Source organism: Metopolophium dirhodum, chromosome 1 (assembly GCF_019925205.1).
Source record: "Metopolophium dirhodum isolate CAU chromosome 1, ASM1992520v1, whole genome shotgun sequence".
NCBI lineage: Eukaryota > Metazoa > Arthropoda > Insecta > Hemiptera > Aphididae > Metopolophium > Metopolophium dirhodum.
In genome coordinates, this window is record NC_083560.1 from 32,939,862 (window position 1) to 32,963,821 (window position 23,960).

General features: G+C 28.3%; 2 protein-coding genes across 5 annotated transcripts; one reads left to right on the forward strand and one right to left on the reverse strand.

Moving 5' to 3' along the window:
• Window positions 1-8,359: 8,359 nt before the first annotated feature.
• On the reverse strand, window positions 8,360-10,726 carry LOC132937147 (uncharacterized). Its single transcript, XM_061003980.1, has 2 exons — window positions 9,364-10,726; window positions 8,360-9,281 (listed from the first exon to the last, which is right to left on the reverse strand). Exons 1-2 carry the CDS (start codon window positions 10,669-10,671, stop codon window positions 9,138-9,140), a joined length of 1,452 nt encoding a protein of 483 aa, XP_060859963.1. The 5' UTR covers window positions 10,672-10,726; the 3' UTR covers window positions 8,360-9,137.
• Window positions 10,727-13,520: 2,794 nt separating this feature from the next.
• LOC132935812 (uncharacterized) lies at window positions 13,521-15,408 on the forward strand. 4 transcript variants are annotated; one of them, XM_061002433.1, is made up of 5 exons: window positions 13,521-14,005; window positions 14,105-14,254; window positions 14,348-14,434; window positions 14,491-14,687; window positions 15,034-15,406. In XM_061002433.1, exons 1-5 carry the CDS (start codon window positions 13,961-13,963, stop codon window positions 15,182-15,184), a joined length of 630 nt encoding a protein of 209 aa, XP_060858416.1. In that variant the 5' UTR covers window positions 13,521-13,960; the 3' UTR covers window positions 15,185-15,406. The 4 variants fall into 4 exon arrangements, with proteins under 4 accessions (XP_060858416.1, XP_060858419.1, XP_060858418.1 ...); XM_061002435.1 differs by having other exon boundaries at window positions 13,523-14,005; window positions 14,105-14,242; window positions 15,034-15,402; XM_061002436.1 differs by lacking the exon at window positions 14,348-14,434 and having other exon boundaries at window positions 15,034-15,408.
• The last annotated feature ends 8,552 nt before the right edge of the window (window positions 15,409-23,960 follow it).

Below are 23,960 nucleotides of genomic sequence, written 5' to 3' on the forward strand. Positions count from 1 at the left end.
TTCACCAAAATGTGTATTTCTATTATTAATGAAGGGAAATCAGTATATACAAAAAGTCTTAAGTAATTATTGTAAAACCGATGTTATTTGTAATTGTGAAACCGATCCGGACGACACCATTTGTTAAATCATGTGTTTTTGCTTATAATATATATTTTTTTTACATTTTTTGTATTTTTTATCCATGATTTTAGTATATAATATGTTTACAAACGATAAAAACTCACAGTTCAACGTAGGACTTCTAGCAGTTATATTTCACTTTATATTTATGCTTATAGTGGTCAAAATATTTTTAACTTATAAAAAAATTAACAAAATTATTTAACAATGGATTCACCAATAATTGTCTGTAAGTCTACTTTTGACATCCGTGCTTTTAGCAAGAAAAATATTACAGTGGGGTTATTAATTAATAATCAGATTTCTATTATTTTGCTATTGGAGTGTAAACTTTCAAAGAAAATTATTACATTAAGTTTGGAAGAATGGTTTACACTTATGTCTGAATCTAATTACAATTCAATTATGAATAATTTACATATCAGATGTAGACGTGTAAAAATAACAGATAACTTTTCATATTCAACCAATGTTAAACATAGTTTAATTACCTTGCATATAAACGACAATTACATTAGTTTGACGAACATTGACTTCGCCCGTCTCAAGCAAATACAAAATTTGATCGATTTGTATATTGTAGAAAAACAGAAACGTTTGTCAAGTTATCAGGTTACATTTGACACAGCTTACGAACTGATTAAAAACGATGTCCGCGGTCTTCCCATCACTTGCCAGAGGAATGAATTTACAAACCAATATATTCAAAACTATGACTTTAGTTATTATTCGCATCTACAAAACGATGACACATCATTTTTACATGAAATATTGCAATTTCATTTTAACACAATGTCTGATATGATATTACAAGACCTATTAGTATAATAAATTATTGTTTTTTTATAAATAAAACTTTTTTGTATACAATAATCAATCTTTTTTTATTTCAGGAGATAACCTATGTAAATAATTAATTTGCCTTGATAAAAAACTTTTATATTTTTTATTATAAAAACTAAAAAGTATAACATATAAAATATCTTTATTTTAAAATATCTGATGATGTTATCCATGAATTTTGGCTCGAATCAAAGCCTAACCATTTGACAAACATTTTATTCCCAACTTTTTTTATGATACGTTCAACGAGGAAAGTGTCTGGATAATCCGTTAACTTAATTTCCTGTTCGTAAAAACCACCTAAGATTTTATTGCCTGTTCCATCTTTTAGTCGATAAGTTACTGGGTTTGTCTGTAAGACTTTTGAAATTGTAAATATTTCCGTTGTCCAATTTGGGGTGTATCCTTTACTAAATGCATGTTTATACTTAGATATTCTTACTTTATCATTAACTTTAAATTTCGGTTTATATAATGTTTTATCATTTATATGGGTATTAAATTTAATTTTGTTTGCGTCCAACCGAGCATCATTGGGTGTACATTTGATTGTTCTATGTTTTGTATTATTATAGTTTTGTATAATTTTTGATATTTTATCATACCAATTCCATGTACCTGTTGCAGTGAAATGTCTATATATATTATTTTTAAGGGTTTGTATAACACGTTCACAAATTGAACACTTGATAACACTGTATGAACTAAAATGTTTAATTTTATATTTTTTCATTAAATTTTGAAATTGAATATTATAAAATTCTGTGCCATTATCTGTCTGTAACAATTTTGGATTAGCTTTTTTCAATATATTAGACATGGCTTTTGTACAATTTTCACCGGACTTATTTTTCAGTGACTCAACCCAAATATATTTTGAATACGTGTCTATAACAACTAAAATATATCTAAAGCCGTGATTTTTTTTAGAATGAGATTGCATATCCATTAAATCAGCTTGCCAGAGGTCATCAATAAACCGTGTTACTACGCATCGTCTAGGAAATATTTTTCTGGCTGGCCGATGTAGTTCATTAGCTATACTATCTAAGGTTACCATTATACTATAATATTTCTCTCACGTAGCTCTTCTAAAATAGATATAATTTCATTATTAACACCAGTATTACCCGCACTTTGTGATGATGCTAAAAGATTTAATCTAGTCACTAGCTCATTTGGGTCGTCATAATAAACTAACTGGGTTTGAGGTATTACATCTTTATATAAACCAGCACCTTTATTATTAGTCTGCGGTGTTGAAGTAAAACTAAACATATTTTCAACAACAGGTTCTGAAATCATAGAACTGTTAGCTGTTGGTTGAAATTCAAACGGCGCATTTCCCATGGTTGTATTATTATGAATATTACTACGTTTAGCGCTCAACCTAGATATATGTTCGTTAAATGGTAATAAGTTAATTTGAGGAGTTTTAGGGGTATTAATTTTAGTTATTTCTTTGTTTAACTGATGATCCTCATTTTTCATTCGTTCGTACAGAGGTTTTACAACATTAATCCATTTAAAGTATCTTGAGGTTTTGGGTTTCCCATCGGGTTTTAAATGAACATGTGTTGTTCTTAAAATATCATAATAAGATTCCATATCTTCTATAGTGTGATTTTTTGGTTCCTTCTCGCATAATAACGACCATAGCCCTTTAGTCCATTTATAGTATTTATTAACCAACTGTAAGTTACCATGACAAAAAGTTATTGTGTGATCTCCTATTTTGTACGAATCACTAGCTTTATCATAATACATACCATAGGATTTATCATAACGTTGTATTGTCTGTCGATTATTAAAAAAATTTGAAAATGTTGAATTTAATACATCGTCATCTTCGTCACTAATATGCGAGGTTTCCGTATTTTTTTGATCAGCTGGGTGCGAGTTGCATTGATTATTTTTTTCTATACTTGTACTCAATGGTTTAAATGCTTCACGGAAATAGTTTTCAGAATCTATAACGCCCCGTTTCATTTCCATTATTTTTCGTTTAATATTTTTTTTTGATGTTATTAAATTTTCCAGCAAAACTTTTTCTTTATCCATTGTAAATAATAAATACAATTTAACTGTATCGTATGACTACTGATATCACTATGTGGTTAATAACTGCGTACTATGGTATATATATATATTTATAAAGTATTTTATTAAAATAATATTAAGGTTTACAATAATTTTTACAAAGTTCATCATTAAATGGCTTGTAAATTATAATATCAGAAAATTAATGATATGTATGTTAACATAATACAATACTAATTTATCTTATTTTAATAAACGTATGAAAACCACATCTATATCTTCCTTCATTCATTTCTCGAGTCTTATCGATAACCAGAAACCCGTAATCACTGTGGTTCCAACATAAATGGGAAATTTCCCGAAATTTTGAGAAATCCATATCTGCTGACGTATGATCGTTGAATATATGTCGTAAATTTGTATCATCTTGTTTCAGCAGCATTAAAAAGTTTGAGTTATCTCTTACTAATTGTTTTGATATTTTAGAATATGTTTGTGCTAAATAAAATACAGAGCTAGCACCTGAATGTCTTCCAATGCTGAAGTATTCTCTGATTACAGATTGTGGACCACATATTACATCATCAAAAATTATAATAGAATTTTTTTTAGTCAAGTTCGGTTTTATAACCTTATCAGCGCTTGTAAATATGAAAAAATTAGCACCTTGTATATCATCTATAATTTTTTTTAATAAAACATATTTTTCTTGATTGGAGGTTTTCGAGTATAAATAAATATTTTCAAATCTTAACCCGTTTGCGTGTGTGATCAGATTATACATTATATTTGTTTTTCCTGAACCGCTGGGACCAACTAGTATAGCACGTATAGTATCAGGAAATAACGAACCATGTCTTGATGGTTTTTTAACTGTCCGAACATCCACATTTATAACATCCAATTTATCTTTCTGTTCAATCAAATCCATTTTTTCTTATAAATACGCTAGAATTTTCCAATTTGTAATCAGTTATCGATGACACGTTCAACTCGTAAGTGTAAGTCAGTCAAGACTGGAAAAGGATTTGTAAACTCCCTTATAAATAGTCTCCCGTTTGAAGCCCATGTACCAGGATATCAGTATTGCGGTCCAGGTACGAAATTAAAAAAGAGGTTAGATCGTGGTGATAAAGGAATAAACCCATTGGATGCTGCTTGTCGCGATCACGATATTGTGTATGCAGCGAGTAAAAATTTAGACGATAGACATAGAGCTGATAAAGTGTTAGAAAATCGTGCTTGGGAAAGATTTAAAGCAAAAGATACTCCTAAAAAAGAGAAACTAGTTGCGTATGCAGTAACAAATGCGATGAAAGCTAAAAGAAAAATAGGTATGGGTTGTAAACGGAAACGTGCTATAAAAACAAATGGTATATTAGCAGCGAAGAAAAAAAGAATCTCAAAGAAAAAGAATGGTGGTAAAAGGCTGATTTTAGCACCGAGACAGTCAGGAGGTGTAATTCCTTTAATACCTATATTTGCAGGATTGTCAGCACTTGGTAGTTTGATGTCTGGAGGTGCTAGTGTGTATAATGCGGTTCAAAATAGAAAAAGAAAAAAAGGAAGTGGTTTGAATTCAAACAAGAATAGATCAAGAAAAAAAAAAAACTGATGATTACGCTACCTGACAGACCGCTTTCGTCTCAGGATATTATAAAATACGTCGGGAAGTTGAAAATCAATCATTTCCGTGGTGTCTTTTCACGTGATAACTTACCTAAAAAACCGCATACGATTGAATGTGGTATATTAAACTTGGATATATCTTCAGGCGACGGAAGCCATTGGGTAGCGTTTTATAAAAATAAGGACAAAGTTGTATATTTTGATAGCTTTGGTGATTTACCACCACCAATTGAATTACAACATTATTTCAGACAGTTCAAAATAGTATACAACTATTCCAACTATCAAGACTTCAATACATTTAACTGTGGTCATTTATGTCTTGAATTTTTACAATGTATGAATCTGTTACATTAAGTTTAACTGGAAATACAACTATATTATCCACGAATTATTTTCCATCTCTAAACGTTTACGAGGATTCAGAAATAGCTTTGTTATCTTTGCAAACATACAATTCATTTCCAAATATTATAAATCTAACTAATAACCGGCTGAGAATAAAATCAATTCCTCCAGATAGAAAAGTAAATATTCAATTTTTTGTGCCAGTCGAATGCTGTGACATAGAAGATATTAACAAGTATATGGTAGAAGAGTTACCTCAAGCTAATAAAGTCTACGGAACAAAGCTAACATTCAATGTACGTATTGATCCTATCGATTTTAGAACGTATATAAAATGTAATGGAATACTACGCTTTGAGCATCCGTATAGTATAGCACCTGTTTTTGGGTATAGAAAGAAAGATTGTGGACCGTTTTATGAAGAACATCGATCGGATAAAGCTGCAAATTTAAACACATTTAATTCTATAAAAGTAATGTGTAATATAGCACATGGGTCATTCAACAACCAACTTCAAACCCATTCGATATATGAGTTTTTCCCGAGTGGGAGAAGAGGAACAAAGGTTGTTCAATCTCCGGTAAACCTTATATATTACCGATTAAACAAAACAGATATTAATTCAATTACTGTTCAGTTAGTTGACCAAAACAATAATCCAATTGACAATTTTAACGAAACGTTAACAGTTGTTCTGCATATTAAACGTCACGGATCTCATCATTAAATTTATATCTTAGATTTTGTAATGTATGAGTCAGTTACTTTAAGTTTAACTGGGAATGCTACCATATTATCTGTAAATTATTTTCCACCTATAGGCCTTTACGAGGACTCAGAAATAGCTTTGTTATGTTTACAGTCATTTAATTCGTTTCCAAATATTAATGATAATAATAATAAATTTTCTATACAAGTAGCTGAGAATGAAAACAATAATGATCCTATGATATGTTTTATTACATTGGAAGAGGGTTGTTATGAAATTGAAGATATTAAGCAACGAGTTAAGAAGCAAATAGATACCTATAATAGTAAAAACTTAACCAATTTAACATTCGACATTACGGTTGATCCTAACGATTTCAGATCGTATATAAAATGTAATGGGATACTACACTTTGAGTATCCGCATAGTATAGCACCTGTATTCGGTTTTGAAAAACGAGTATATAACCCATACAATGAAATTCTTCGATCAAAAAAAGCTGTCAATTTAAACACAATTAATTCTATAAAAGTAATGTGTAATATAGCTCAAGGATCATTCAACAACCATCTTCAAAGTCATTCGATTTATGAGTTTTTCCCGAGTGAAAAAACAGGATCTAAAGTTATACAGTCACCACCAAACTTAATATATTACAAATTGAATAAAACAAATATTGACTCGATAACCGTTCAGTTAGTAGATCAAGATCATAATCCGATTGATAATTTTGATGAGGCATTGACAATTGTGTTACATATTAAACGTTACGGGTCTTGAGATGGGATTAAAATTCAATATAAGTCCACTACTTCGGATCAGAACAACTAGTCATAAGACTAAAGTGCTACCAGTAACATCAAATAAAATAAAAAAATTGACAGTGAAGAATAAAAAAATTTTACAAGCTCTGGGTTATCAATTGAAGCAAAATGCCTGAAAGTGATATTTTGGATATAACTTCACAGTACGAAACGGATTCTAAAATTACGAAAATTGAATATCATTCATACGCACCGTATACAACATCATTTAATAATAATGATGAAATACGTATATCAATCCAGCAAACGGATGTTTATCCATACCTACACGAAAGCTTCATTTTTTTGGAAGGAACAATTACTGATCCTACCAAAGTGAAACTATCTAATAACGGTTACTCTTACCTCTTCGAACAAATACGATTGGAAATCAATGGGCTAGAAGTAGATAGCGCACGTGTTCTTGGAATCACTAGCTCGTTGAAAGGTTACTTATCCGGTACGCCAGACAACTACAATTGCTATGAAAATGCTGGCTGGAATTTTAAAAACGCAACACAATCGGAAAATGATAAAGGTGAATTTAGTGCTTGCATTCCATTGAAATATTGGTTAGGTTTATTTGAAGACTATAAAAGAATATTAGTGAATTCTAGATTGGAATTAATATTAACCCGAAGTCATAGTGATTTAAATGCTTTACAAGTTAAAACTGGTGCAACTGCTACTGAAGGTAAAGTCGTTTTAAATAAAATTGTCTGGATGGTACCACATATCACTGTTGACGATGAAGAAAGATTAAAATTATTGAAACTTATAGAAAAAGAAAAAAGCCTATTTATCCCTTTTAGATCTTTTGAAACTTTTGAATATCCTGAACTTGGTACCACTAAAAAAGTTGTATGGAATTTGAAAACTGCATCAAAATTAGAAAAACCCCGATTTATCATAATTGGATTACAAAAAGGACGCAAAAATTTGATAACAAAAGATTGTAGTATATTTGACCATTGTAATTTAACAAACGTTAAAGTGTTTCTGAACTCGATAGCTTATCCGTACAATAATTTGAATTTAGATTTTACTAAAAATAATTTCACCTTATTATATAATATGTATACATCGTTTCAAGAATCGTACTATGAAAAAAGTATTCGTAACCCCATATTGAGTCCTTCTACTTTTCTGACAAACGCACCAATTATAGTCATCGATACTTCGAAACAGAACGATTCAGCCACTGCTTCAGCAGTAGATGTTCAATTGGAAATTGAAGCTTCAGAATCACTAGCAGGTGTGACTGCTTACTGTTTATTAATTCATGATAGAATTGTAGAATATGTACCTTTTACTAGAGAAGTAAGAAAACTTGTGTAAATATAATTAAGAATTATAAACTATTATTTATATTAAACTATTATTTATTAATTTGTAATATTTTCATTAAATATTATTTCAGTTTTATAGTAAGGTTTGATAAAAAATAATTTTGACTATAGTGTAAACATTTGATGTATATACACTAAATAATTTTGTGTAATGAATAAATAGGTTTACAACATGTGTGTAATCTCAGTAATGTGTGTCTCAGTAAATCGGTGACCCCCCGGAGGGATATCCAGATTAAGTCTTAATCATTACGTTACAACACGTCAATGAACTGTAAACATACAGATGTATACTACTAGCACGGGATAATAAGCGATCAGGTTTATATAAAAATTACACAATTGGTTAAGTACAATATTGTTTCAAATGATTTAGTTATACAAGATTCAAAAAAATTAAAAACATAATTTTATAAGTTATAACACTAAATTTCAAAATTGAATGATCAAGTATAAAATGCATCATTATTCTATATATTATTTATTTAATTTTATTTAATATTTACAAGGCCAATGTTCAATTACAATATAGAATAACGATATTAACAAAAGTATAATAATATTTACCAATTATAACATATTTTAAATAAATCAATATAACTAAAGTATATAAACATAAATAGACTTCTATATTTAATATAATAGGATCAATAAAAAGTAAAATTATATACATTTTGCTTCATCATCTTCATAGAACCGGCATATTACAATTTTTTAATTTATTATTAAATAATTACAGTATCATAAATCATATTACTTACAATTTAACATAATGAATCTCGACCAAAGTCAATCACAATACAATTATGTATATTATTATTTAATAATAAAAAATAAATAGAAATGAATCATACATAAAAGTTAATGATCAATGTTAGAATATTAAAATATATACATAGTTTTAACAAAAAGTTTGTAACCAAATTAAATAACATACATTTTCCATTTTTACAATTTATAAAATGTTCAATGAATTAAATATTATAACACTTTTAGAAATATTAAATTTGAAAAACAATGATTATTGTTATATTTTGTACATTAATATATTATAATATAAAAATTAAACAATTTGCTTCATGATTAGGTTACTATAGCTCCCTTAATTAATTTTATCATCGATAACGATTTGTCGAATAGCTAATTAGTTAAATGATTTACTATTTATAAAATACGTTTGTAATAAAACATATTCATAATTATTTTTGATTAGTTTAATTTATAATGTCCGTATGGTAAAGTGCAAATACCACCTTTTAATATGACACGTTTATCGTCATTTGCACTCAATACTATTTTTCTGGTTGTTTTGGAATAAACATTATGTTTTGTTGCCTGTATTGAGTTAATATCACAGTATGCATTAATTTGACTAGATTCACCATTTTGTGCATCCAAATGTGAGGAATTTTGTATACTGAACTTTGATAAAATATCTAAATAATGATTGACCGTCATATACTTGTCTCTAACATACTTTTTTACACCTTTTGCCTTTTTGTATTCAATACCACTTACTGTATAAGCATATAATTTGGGTCTTAGCGTTACAAATTGCGTCATAATTTCACTCTTCAATTCGTCTTTAAAATATCCTGGGGTGTTCTTATGTTTATCACTGTAACAAAAGTGACTAATTGGAAAATTAGAAGTATCAAAATGACTCAATAAATCAAATTTTAAATCATTAAAATAATTATTTGTTTTAATACGATATATTAATGAATCGGTATCAGTGTATAATAGTGATATTTTTTTTCCGTATTTATTTTTCATTACGTCATAATGGAAATTATAAATATAGGTTTTCGATATATCTAAAATAGAAAATCCCACGTAGATTGGTTTATCAAATTTAATCTTTTCTTTTTGAAAATGTAAAGACATTAACTCATTGCTATATATAGTTCTATCTATGAAATTAGGTTTTCTCATTAGCCTATGAGCTTTTCGATCATCTGATACCAACTTTATATCCAATCTTTTACGCGGATTCTCCATACATTTCCCATAGACACTATTCACGAGTAATTTCCAAAATTCATATTCAAACTTGTTTTTTGCCAAGACCCTCATACTAGTGCATTTATCAACATAAGGGGCTAACCATTTTGATTGATCAAACTTAATTATTTTATGAACTTTTACAACTTTTAATCCGTTGTGAATTGCCTGCTTTAACAATCTATAATGAACGACATAATTTGATTTATTATTTAAAGTTGTCAGCAGTTTAATAATCTTAGAATTAGGTGGACAACTATTGTGTGGCAAAAAAGGTAAATCGCTATGAATATCATGTAATTTTTCGGGGTAATCCACATCCACTTCCAGTATATAACCAATAGGTGCATCGTCATCTATAGTAGTAACGTCTAATGTCAAATCATTATACCATTCAAAATTTTTGTATGGTAAACTTGCAAGCATTGATTTGCCGTATAAATTTACACAATCAAAATATGCCAAATAAATGTGTGGTTTTTTTTTGTTATAATTAATCCCATCAACATCTGGTAGATTAGCTCTGGCATAGCGTCTTACAGATTGGCATACCCCCCCTCTTATTCCATTCTCCATCATGAGTAACATCAAATAATCTGTTAATCTCTCAAGTTTAACTCCAGTAAAACTTAACATTGCGTCAAACGCAAAACCAGGTGCTGTCAAATAATAAGAGGCGTCTAAATTAAAAGTTTTCAAACAAATATCTCTAAAATTTTCAAATACATCAGCCAGAATCAATATGTCCGTTAATAAATATAAATCACTATATTCACCTAATGTTTTTATATTAAATTTCTCCCAAACATTGCATGCATGCATGTAATCTTTTTTTGAAATATGATCATCTGTTAACGAATTATAAAATTTAATTCTAGGTGGTAATGGGGTATCTTTAAGTTTTGAGTTGCAGTCTACATACTCATATGGAAATACACCTTTCCGAATAACTAAATCAATGTTTTCTAAAGGAAAATGATGGTTAATTTCACGGAATCTTGTTTTATCTTCGGCTAAATTAGTAGCTAAATTAGAGAGTGATTCTGACATGAACATAAAAGTGTCTACAAATTTTACATAAAATTTATCAAAAATTTGCTTACTAAAGGTCAAATATTTTTCACCCGAGTTTGGAATAATGCGTATGTCATTATCATTACAGCCTAAGGTGCGTACAATAAAATGACCGTCATACGATAAATTATGGAAATATACTGGTACAAATGATGGGTTTTGTGCCGAAAAATTACAATTTAAGCATAAAGCCCTTAAATATTTCCCTGTAAGATGTGAGTGGTCTCTAACTTTAAATACGGTTTCATTATTAAATGATCTCAAACATAGTTCACATTTTTTCGAATTAATATATTGACCTTCTTCCTTTTTTGTTAATTTATGCATTGATTTATTAGTATTATATAGATAATAAATTTTGGTAGAAATATCAATTATAGTTAACATAAAATGCTTTGATGCATTTTTGCCTCTATAAATTATTGGATTTTTAGGAATTTTAAATTGTTTTACTAATTTTTTTGGGACGATGTTGTAATCAATTTTAACATATAGCCCATAACTCATGGGCTTATGATAATGCGTGTTTTTAGTATTGACCGTTATGATATTATTAGTGGGTTTTAAAAAGCATTCAAAATCGGCATAAATTACAATAGGAATTCGGTCAGCCCGATTATATTTATTAAAATATATAAATTTGTCATCATGTGGATCAATCATTACAGGCTTACAAAGTTTATGTTTTTGGCAGATTACTTTATGCCTATCGAGACCATGCTGCCCCCATGCCTTGTTTTTATTTGGTTTAACATTAAAAGTCGTAAAACATCGCTTGCAAATAATTATTTTACTTTCATGTTTTGTTCTTTGTGATCTAATCAGTCGTGAGAAATTAGCTATGTAACAATAATGTGTTGTTGGTTCATTTGAGAAAAAAAACAAATCATAATGATCGGATTTTTCGTTATTATTTATATGAAGTGGGTAAATTTGATTTTTATCATCACAACTATAAACATTAACGGATATGTTATTAATTTTTTCAAATTTTTTTATTTGATTGATTGGTGTAGGGTAATCAATACAATTAAAATTAAGACCACTTTTTTTTTCCAAAAAATTAAAATATTTAATACTAAAAATATTTTTATTTTTTTTTTCATTAAATTTTGATAAAATTGCATATTTAAAACATCTATTGTCATAATTCATTACGTTTATTATTGCTTTTTTATTATAAATTGATTGGGGTAATTTTATAAATGAGGAACCCCCTAGTAAATTTACTTTATTTGTTCTTAATTGGAGACCATCTAAACTAATTTGTCTCCAAGAAGAACCCTTCAACAGAAATGACTCTTGTTCATTTAATAATTTATCGAACATGTTTTTAAAAAGGGTAGAAAAATTTGAAGTAAAATAACATAAAACATTTGTTGTTTTAAATGCAACATCCCGAACTTCTCCCGTAATTAAATTTTCATATACTAAGTCTACAAATAAATTAAATTTATATGTGGATGAAGAACATAATTCTTTTAGTTTTGATTTTAATGAAGAAGAAGTAGAATTTAAAAATGACAATAAGTCAATAAGGTTTTCGTTGTTTTTATAATAAAAAGTTTTTGAGCGATTATTTTTAAATTTCTCAATTTCTACTAATTTTTGTCCAGTGATGTTTAATCGATTAATTTTTTTAATGCGGTTAAATTTTGGCATTTTTAACAATTAATTCAAAACCGCATTAAAATAAAATATATAATAACGTATTAAAATAAAATATCACTTATGTAGTTATGTATGAACTGTTGATTGAAGTAGATTGACGGTGCAATTGGTTATTGGAAATACTTGTATTACATAATCCTCTTCGGGTTCAGCATATAAATTGCGATTGTCACAGACAGTGACGTATTTTTGGCATGCCAAACACCTTCGTCTTTGACAATACATTTGTAGCACATTTATATCCTTAAACATAACATGGTACGCTTTTAAACTTAAATTTACAAGATTCGACTCAAAATACGCCTGATTGATATAATTGGCACATTCGAATGAGCAAAATATATCGATAATATTATCATCAAATGAATATCGAACTTCCCTCACGACAAAAGCTGAATGCAACTGGCGAAAATATTCATAAACTTCACGTTCACTGTGAGTAAATGGATATTTTGCAATATGTTGTATTGTGATCGGTGGTATATGACTAATTACATTATCGAGGTTGTCGTCAGGTATCATATCTTTGCTAAAAATGAATAAAATGATTATATTTTAAAAATTAAAATGTTATAATTAATTAACTTACAATGAAATATTCTGCTCGCTGCATGCGGCGTTCTTGCATACCAGCTTGTTGAGTATTATTATTATTGATCTAATGAACCCCACTATTTAAGTAACATGGAAAAGCAGATTATAAACTGTATGCCAAAAATCGTTTGATATATCCATCACTTATTCGCACGGCACTATTTTTATTATTAGCACCTTATATGTTAATGTAAACATGAAATGCGATCAAATTTAAATTATAATCATTGATGTACAAAATACTAAAAATAAAAAATAGTGCAGTGCGAATAAGTGATGGATATATCAAACGATTTTTGGCATACAGTTTATAATCTGCTTTTCCACACATTAGCCAATGTCAAATATCTTTTAATTCCTCTGTTAATCGTTAAAAACAATGTGTATATCAGTTTTTATTTATTACCAACACGGCACCTTATATCTTAATGTAAACATAAAATGCGATCAAATTTTAATTATAATCATTGATGTACAAAATACTAAAAATAAAAATAGTGCAGTGCGAATAAGTGATGGATATATCAAACGATTTTGGGCATACAGTTTATAATCTGCTTTTCCACACATTAGTCAATGCCAAATATCTTTTAATTTCTCTGTTTATCGTTAAAAACAATGTGTATATCAGTTTTTATTTATTACCAACACCATGTGTAACAGGCATTGACATGACTATTACTATATATCATAGATATTAATTTATATAAAATAAAGAGACCTAATGTGAATTTCATCAGTTAATTTTAAGCAATACGAGTGCATAGTAATAATGTCCGACATGAGTGTACAAAATTCGGCCGATGAAGAAATCAATGTAAGTACATTATTATAATAATTATAATATATTATTAATATACTTTAATTGAACACCATTTATTAACAATAAGTTTAAAACATAATCATTTAAATTTAGGATCATTATTCATATCGAAAAAATGTGCAAATGCAGAATTCTAAAAAACCCAAAATCACTATGAAAGCTAAACCAAAAAAACAGAAATTAATAATGGTCAACACAAGCGATCAAAATTCAGATGATGAAGAAATTGATGTATGTGCACCGGTATTATTATTATTATTATTATATCATAAACTTTTTTCTTAATTTCCTTACATTACACATCAATATGTTAAAAACATGGGTATATAAATTTAGGAACTTTATAATCATCGGAAAAATGAGCAAATGCAGAATTCTAAAAAACCTGAAACCGTTATAAAACCTAAACCAAAAAAACAGAAAGTAAAATATTCCATATTTTAATAATAATATATTTATCAATTTAATATTGATTTTAGTTTCAGTCGCATTTATTAAAACTGGAACAAGAATATAATGGTTTAACAACTATGGTTAATGAAAACTGCATACGCGTAAAAAAATCAGATGGTGGAAATTTTTGTATCAAAATACCCGAAATCAAAACAGCAAGTGATTATTTGGTTATTCAAAAATACAAAACATCGGACATGGAAAAAGTAGAGTCAAAAGACAGGTAACTATTAATATTTTGTATAAACAGAGTATATTAAGATTTACACTAGGTATCATTAAAATGAATAAGAAAAAAAAAAAATTAAGTACAATATTTGTAAATTATTGGGGAAACATATCATGCCATAGTACTATTTTATAACCTAAATAGGCACGATGCTTACAACCAAGCAATTTTGTGAATATAGGTATGATGATGTTTCGTCGTTGATACTAATAATATTCACACAGTATGTAAAATATTTAACTGCTCAACAATTGTGTCATCTAGTTTATTTGATAAAATATTTATGATAATATGAAAATATATGCATTTATAATATACAATCATTAATTTGTTTTAATAGATGGAAAACCTCAACGTTCAACGCAAAAACTATGCTGAACGAAAAAGATAAAGCTGACAATACAATAATATCGGCATTTAATAATTTGCAAGATTTATTAATGGATAAATTTATGTGTAACAACAACAAAAAAATTGAATCTTATAAATAATAACTATATGTTTATATTATTATAGTTTCACTAAATGAAACCCGTCATTAATATTTGTGTATTTTTTATTTATTACCAAACGGTTAAAATATTTGTATTCAATTTTATTTTAGAAAGCTTACATTTGATTCAAAAATTTATACAATATGATTATATTATGGAAAATATTTTGGTTTATTTTAACCAGTTAACATTTAAGATTATTTATAATATATAATATATTAATTATATTATTATCATTTATTATTAAATAAAGGTATGCATTTGACAAAATAAATAATGTTTATTATGAAGGTATAATCTAATTATTAAATAGTAAGCTTGTCGTATATCATGATTATTTTGGTTTATTGGCTGGTTATATCAGGCTTTAGTATAATGTCTGCAAACGTTTCGTGATGGATTTGTTGTAATTCAAGTAAAAATGACTTTTCTTCATCCTTCAGGTCATTCATTTTGAAATTATAATCTTTAATATATGTACTGATAAAATCACTTCTAATACAATCAGGTGATAAATATAAAATATCATACTTGATAATTATACATGCATTATTGAAAACAGTCTGATACGCCACTAATTTATTTGATAACTCTATGATATTTGCATTTATACATGTTTCCAATAATTTCAATCGATTTAAATTATCACTGGATAATGTGATTCTGTTATTATTATGATGTAAATTAACTGATTCAGATTTTGCACATATTTTATAATAAAAATTATTATCTAAATGTAATCGTTTTGAATGTTGAACAGTGGATAAAGAACAAACAATTATATTAAAACTATCATCAGATATAAACTTATTCCATTGAAATACATTTAGTATTAGATATCGTTTAGTTACGTTACACATGAATAAAATAATAACAGATAAAGGTTGATCAACTAGGTATCCAATATAAATGTTTTTTTTATTCTGTTGATGTATGCTGAATATTGATTTGACTACTACGGCGTCCATGATGTGTGCAGTATTGATTTAATTATTGAATTCAAGATGATAATATTTTGGTTTGGATTTCAGTATAGTGAATCTTCTATGTGCCTTCAATGTTTGGCAGAGTTGACGTACCTATTGATTGATTTTTATCGATTGAAATATATGTTCCAATTTTAATTAAATTATTAGTACCTTAACAAATAAATAAAATGCAGCATAGTCAACACTACTACACTGTAAAAACACAACTAAAATAAAATCAAAAAAAAGTCAAATATAGTGTGTTGGATAACAGTTTGATCACATTATGAAAGTTAAAAAGTGATTATTTAACTAATGATTTTTGTTTATTGATCAATATTTTTTTCAAATCGGTAAACAGATAATTGATAACAATGCACAAACATGTATCAGGTCCGCAATCACAATTTTGATTTGACCACGCACATAAAGTAAAATGATTATTGTTTTTTTCTGTTCCACATTTAATAGCGTGGCTTTTTAATTTTGATAATAATGTATACAATTCAGCTAATTCCTTGTAACAAAAATGTGATGGATGAATTATACCCATTTCTGAAATGTCTCTTTCAATTTCTTTTAATAAGTCCATTGTTACGCACAATTCAACGGTTACTAATAAACTGATACAGATTAAGTTGTGCGTTATTATATAACATATTATAAACAGTTATTACAAAATCTAATAACCCGAAAATTGAAACATAATATATTATAAAATTAAAAATTACAGTTTATGAATAAAAACATGAAAAAAAAAAACAAAAAAAATGTAGACCCATGGTATAGTGGACTATGACACTGGGTGTAGTATTAACATACATACTTACCCTAAATTTAAATTTATCAAACTCTACACTCAACGCCTTAGCCCACTAGGCCATGAGTCTACAAGTTATTTAATTACTATTTTTGTATATAAGTTAAAATAATGAAAAAATTAAAAAGTAAGATAAAAATGGAAACAGTAAATATATTTGTATGGGCCAAAAAATAATAATAATCACTTGTTGTGAAACTGAGTAAAATTTGAATTGAAAAAATTAAGCAGTATAAACTGGGATAGAAAGCAGCCAAAAATCTGATCGACCAAGCGGGAAAGTTGTGGATACACGTTTTTAAATCTCCCTGTAATTGTAAAAACTGGGATAGTAAGCACCCACAAATCTGATCGTCCAAGTGGAAAAGTCGTGGATATCCGTTTTTAAATCTCCCTGGAACAGTAAAAAACTGGAAACAGTAAATATATTTGTATGGGCAAAAAATAATAATAATCACTTGTTGTGAAACTGAGTAAATATCTTTTTTTTTTTTGGGTAAAATTTAAATTGGAAAAATTAAATAGTGTAAACTGGGATAGAAAGCAGCCAAAAATCTGTTCATCCAAGGGGGAAAGTCGTGGATAACCGTTTTTAAATCACCCTGGAACAGTAAAAAACTGGGGTAGTAAGCACCCACAAATCTGATCGTTCAAGGGGGAAAGTCGTGGATAACCGTTTTTAAATCTCCCTGTAATTGTAAAAACTGGGATAGAACCTACATATACTACCTACTATTATTATTTACTATTTAAATGGCTAGCATCTTGAATATGCGACAATACATCGGTACACAAACATTGGGCAGCGTTCCGACTTTTACGCGGCTTCACTTAAAATGTCGGTCGGTTCGTCCTTATAGTAGCCGGCAGCCGTGGAATGCATTCACTGCGCACAACGCCCATTGTCACCGGGGTCGTTGTTTTTGTTGCTGTACGGGTGGGGGAAACCCAAGCATTATAAGAATAACCGTCGGCCGTCAGACACGCTGGGGAGTCAGGGAGGATCAAATTAGTAGTGATTGTGGAAACCCAGAATGCTTGTCATGTTGCCATGTTGCCAAGTCTACGTAACAGGCCATTATTTATAATAATTGATAACTCCTTTGTTTATTAAGGGGATTCGATACCGTGATTTTCTGGTTTTGTCTAATACACGTGCGATATAGTATTTCAGACGTGTTCATTTGCCAAACATGCTAATTGATCTATTGAAGCGATAAGAATTCTGAAAACTGATTTGAATTCCTCGTCAAGAACATCAATGCATATCACATCAATTTAATTTACTGGCTACTGTATTATTAAAAACTTATAAATAATAAAAATATAAATATGATATGAAACATCAACACTGACAAACCGTCTCCGCTCAAAATCGTTGTTCGTATGCAATGATCTTATTATTAGTGAATTCAAATTTAATACCATCCATTCTACAGTTACCCACTTGTAACTTACTGTACAGCAAAGCGACATCCATTTGCCCACCTTTCTTTTTATACATCAGATTTAAGTACGGTTAGGTTAGGATTTTGTATTAATTGATTTTATTAATCCACCGTAGGTTGAGTTAAGTAAAAACGACAAACCTGATATACTTTGATATTTCAGAGTTAAATTATACACTAACATACAAACCTCACGGGTTCTGTGATCTATACCGCAGGTAAATTGTCCACATGATACTGCTGTGAATCTCACGGACACAATAAAAAAAAACACAAAAGTTGGACACAAAGTTAATTATAAAAATACATAGTTCTAGCATTCTAAGTCACATTATACGGTCGAATTTTTAAAATTCAAATCGCGGACAATTTGTACGGACCGGTAGAATGTACAATTCAGAACGCGGAAAGTTTGAACTAGAAATCTAGTGCCTATGTAGTAGTATAAACTATACACCAGGGGTGACTGTAGTTGGGAGAAAATACGTGGTATGGGAAGGCAGTGATTTTAGGTGAAATGAGTATATAATATTAAACACGATAGAATAAGATGACCTGCTTCAACGGGCAAAGGGACGCGTCTGGTGAGACCTGTGTCGCGATGTTGACAATGTGGACAACGTGGACAATGTGTATTGAGACTTCACTGGAATAACACTGACGACGATTTGAATCCATAAGGTCCTTATGTCAATTCAATGTCATAATATCATTGTATAAGAAAAACGATTCTGAGCGGAGAGCTGGAGACGGTTTATCAGTCTGGATTTTTTAAATTTTTATTATTTATTATAGCTTTTAAGTAGAATTATTATTATAATATTATAACTTTTTATTTATTTCTACGGTGATAAACAGATATTGAAATCCCATTTGTAGCGGTTTTTTGTTATTTGTTGGTGGTTTTTCTCGAAGCATTAAATAACTTTTGAGAAAATCAAGAAATTACCTTTTTAAAGTACCATCTTGATCAAATTTGCTAAAATATAAGGTACTATATGTTGAAATCGAAGCACTCCATCTGATAGAAATTTTGTATACAAGATATAAAAAAAAAAAATAAAAATAAACACCATTGTCAAATTACTAGCTTCCTCGCTCCACTCAAAATCTAAAATTTAAGTCTGATATAAATGTTTGTTGAAAAATTTAAAATAGCCAATGTGTACATCTGTTTTTTAGAAAAATTTTAATTGTAAAAACATTCATTTAAGTAATGTAGTTTATTTTTTAAAAAATTTTGAAATATCATTATTTTTGTTAAATAAAGTAAAGTGTAATTAAGTATTTATGACGGGGTACGATGTGGTTAGTTTTGTGCACAACCATAATATTCTATCGACGAATGAAATTGCGACAATAAAAAAAAAATGTAACAATTTATTATGAGTAATTACATTGAACACTGCAGTAATGTACCTATTTTGCCTATACAATACGCCGGCCAACACTTTATGCTTGAGCAAAAGCAGGTACCTTAATACTACCTATATAATTATTTAAAATACTTAGATTTTGTATACCTAACCTCAGTTTGTTCAGTATTTACAACGATTTTCAGTGCAGAATATACACCGAGATTATCTATAGGTAGAGATCCATTTTATGTAAAAAAATTTTTTTGGTAATTTTACCAAATTTACGGTAAAATTGGTAAATTTTTATTAAAATTCAATTTATAGTGTACCTGATGAATTATTTCACAATATTATGTAAAGAAGGCAAGATGAATACAAAATAAAAAATCAGTATTTAATCCCTTTATTAAAAATAACAATTAATAATTATTAATTATAGTAAAATAAAAAAAAAAATTATTTTGATCTGTTTCAAAAAAAAAAAAAAAATAAATATAAAAATCATCTTATAGTATAAAGAAAACAGCAGCTTTTGTTAAATTAATATTTTACTCTTCATTAAATTAACTGTCTAAGTTAATTACCTATCACTTATAAATATTTTTTCTTAATTTGTTGAGGCTTTATGACTTATTATTAATTAATAATAAGTTATTTTAAAATAAAATAAAATTGAACATACAAGAATTCTATGTAAATACAATTATAACATTTAAATCACAAATATATTGAAAATTATTATTATTTATTATGACCATGCTATTTATAAATTTATAATAATATTGTATTCAAAATAAATGCGATGAGATACAGATAAGAGATAAACTAATGTAACAATTATCGTCATCGACATCGTACATTACTCCCTACGTTGAGCACGGCTAATATGCTGAGTGTTAGTAATGACAAATATATACACATTTACAGTTGGTGGAGGCGCCCGTCCCTGGAATCCCGATTTTCTTTTTGGAAATTATATTTTGTTTTTTCTCGAGAAAAATTTCGATTCTAAGGTACACCCCTTGTGTTGTGATATTATTGTTGGGTGTCATGTGAATCTTATGTGAAGTTATTGGCCTAATAATTCTTAATGGATGTCAAATTTTATATTAAACGAAATACTAATAATCAGATTGCTAAAGTAACAAAATTAAATATTTTATTTTTAAATGAACACTTCGATTCAGAAATAAATGCAACAGGATTGATCGGCATATTACGACAAATCGATGAGAATAATTTAGGAGATTTTTTTGAAAATTCAAAATTTGGAAAGATACCTTTATCGGCTAAGTTAGTTAAAAAATTTACGCTTTGCACATTATACGAAGTCGAATGTTTAAGTAAAGATGAATTTAATAAACTAACACCAGTAGAAAAAAAATTTGAATTCATAATATCTCAGAAAACGGTATCGTGGATACTTTTGTTAGATAAATCTGAAGTAGTCGGTTTTTTAAAATTTTGTAACATACATTGTGAAGAATCGTCAACTCTCTTACACTTAAGGGATCTCGCGAAATCAGCAATAAAAACTTTTAGAGTTGGACTTCTTGATACCGAAGATAAAGATAATTATAACGATAGTACTGCAGATCATACCTTTACTGAAAATAAGTTATCATTAGATTTCAATAATAGCCAGAAAAATCATTGTGAAAAAAATATTAGCGAACCAGACTTACAGGTAGAATTAGAAAATAAAGGTACCGATACGGTTGGACCTAAAGACGTGGCCCAACAGTTAGAAAATCTCTTAATAGACCAATCACTTTCACCAATTAATAATACTGAGCAACCGAATAATTTAAAATTTGAATCTGTAGAGGTAAATCAAAATAATAAATTGGACGCTAGTTCAAAAATTGATAATATAGTTAAATTAAATACGAAAAATAAAATGGCAAGACCACAACAATTCGTACCTAATATTTTCAACGGTTCGGGCGATGAATGCATTTTAGAATTTTTCGAGTACTTTAATGTGGTAGCTACTGCTAATGAGTGGTCTCAGCAAATAAAACTAACTTACTTGCCATTATATTTAAAAAATTCCGCTTATAAATTATACAAGACATTAACAATTAATAACTTATATCCGACTTTTGATGAAATAGAACAAATATTTAAGGAAAAATTTGCATCGCCGGCTAGGAATCGTATGTTAAGAAACAAATTACGAAATAAAAAATTAAAATCGACAGAAACAATATCGGAGTTCTTAGCAGATATTTTATACTTAATCAGTCAAACAAATTGCACCATTCCTGAAACCGAGAAAATTGATATAATATTAGAGGCACTAACACCAGAATATTATAACACTGTAACTATTATGAATAATGACACTTTAGACAACTTGGAAATTAATTTAAAGAAAATAGAAAATTCGAAATTGATGCACACAGATTTTCAAAATATAAGTTCCGTAGATATTGACACTCTTAGGAAAGAAAATGAATTTTTAAAATCTAAATTAAATAATATTAACAATGGTAATAGAAATTTTAACCAGAAAAAGAAATTTAATAATAATATGCATGTGAATAGTCCTAGCCCATATCACAATCTTCAAAATAATTCAAACAATGCATTCAATAATAATATGTGCAATTACGACCCATGCAATAATAACAATAATAGTTATTGTAATCAAAAACAGAATTTAAATAATTCATTTTATCCAAACAACAATTTTAGTAATCAAAACTATAGTTCAAATAATTAATTTATTCCAAACGATTATGTTAATAATCTAAATTATCACCCAAACAATACTTTTTATCCAAATAATAATTACAACACAAATAATGAAATTAGACCGAATCAATATATAGATCCTAATAAACACTTCCATCGAAAAAATACATATAACCCTCCAAATCATTTTAATAGTAATAATGGCTATACACAACCAAAGTGGGATGATAGGTATAAAAATAGGCCTAACCAAAAAAGTCAGCAATATTATAAAAATAATGTGTATAATAGTAATCAAGGTGCAAATTTTAACGAACAAAACGTAGGCCAAAATTATCAAAATCCATCGCATGCTACAAATGGTATCAATCAAAATAATGTAGACGTAAATAACGTGATGAATCAGCACACTATCGGTCAGGTGCCTGATAATGATACACGTAATTTGAATAAAACATATTTTCATAATAATCAAAAAAACTATTAAGGCAAGAGAGAGTGGTTAGACTCCCTCTGTGCCAGCAAAAAAATTCTAACGATACCATTTCTAGTACAACATTGTTGGAAACAATAATAGCGAAAAAATATAAAAATGACGAAACCTTATTTCCAATTCCAAAACAATTAAAAAACTTAAAAATTAACGATAAACATAATGAAATTGATATTAATAAAAACACTGACATAGACGATTATAATATAGATAGTTTATTCAATGAAAAAAAAGTAGCAGTCATGAGTGACCATAATATTCATCACAAATTCGCAAGTAAAAATTCAGTAACTGTTGAAAAGCAAAAAAATAATGACAATACGATACAAAAATGTATAACGACGTGTAATCCGAACTCGCTTCCGGCAGCATTCGAACCAGGTCAAAGACTTGAGGTAGTAGGCAAAATTGAAAACATAGAACATAATTTTGTAATAGACACAGGGGCCACTGCGTCTATAATTAATGCTGACAATTTACCAGTAGGAATCACTCCAAAGGCAATCGATTGTGTAAAGCTAATTACGGCAAACGTTTCCGATTTAGAACTACTTGGTATTATTAATACAGTTGTTGTGTTCGAAAATATTAAATTCCCTATTAAATGCATGGTAGTTAGGAACTTAGTTGGACCTAGTTTACTAGGTACAGACTTTTTAGAATTATATCAAGCCAAAATAAATTTTGTTAATAAACAGATAGTTTTAACAGGTGATAAAGGTTTAGTTGTTTTGGAATTCGATCAAAAACGTAGAACGTCAGATAATATTAAATTGAAAATTGAAAAAATAGTTGATGAAACTACATTAAATAGGGATACGGATAATGACAACAAAATTGAAAAAATGAGAAATTTAATATTAATTCAGCCAACGTTACGTGAAATTGTTAGATGTAGTAGTAAGTTGATTGAGGTCCCGGGAGACGGATTTTGTGCAATATATGCGTTGACAGTAATGCTGGCGCACGAAAATATTTATGTAACT

Bases quoted from the DNA above. Each gene is read 5' to 3' on its own strand.
- LOC132935812 (XM_061002433.1), top strand. From the start codon at position 13,961: ATGTCCGACATGAGTGTACAAAATTCGGCCGATGAAGAAATCAAT. The intron at 14,006-14,104 runs GTAAGTACATTA...ATTTAAATTTAG, and splicing joins CGGCCGATGAAGAAATCAAT to GATCATTATTCATATCGAAA. The intron at 14,688-15,033 runs GTAACTATTAAT...TTGTTTTAATAG, and splicing joins AAAGTAGAGTCAAAAGACAG to ATGGAAAACCTCAACGTTCA.
- LOC132937147 (XM_061003980.1), bottom strand. From the start codon at position 10,671: ATGCATGCATGCAATGTTTGGGAGAAATTTAATATAAAAACATTAGGT. The intron at 9,282-9,363 runs GTAAGTGGTATT...ATCATTATTTAG, and splicing joins CCAAATTATATGCTTATACA to ATATTTTATCAAAGTTCAGT.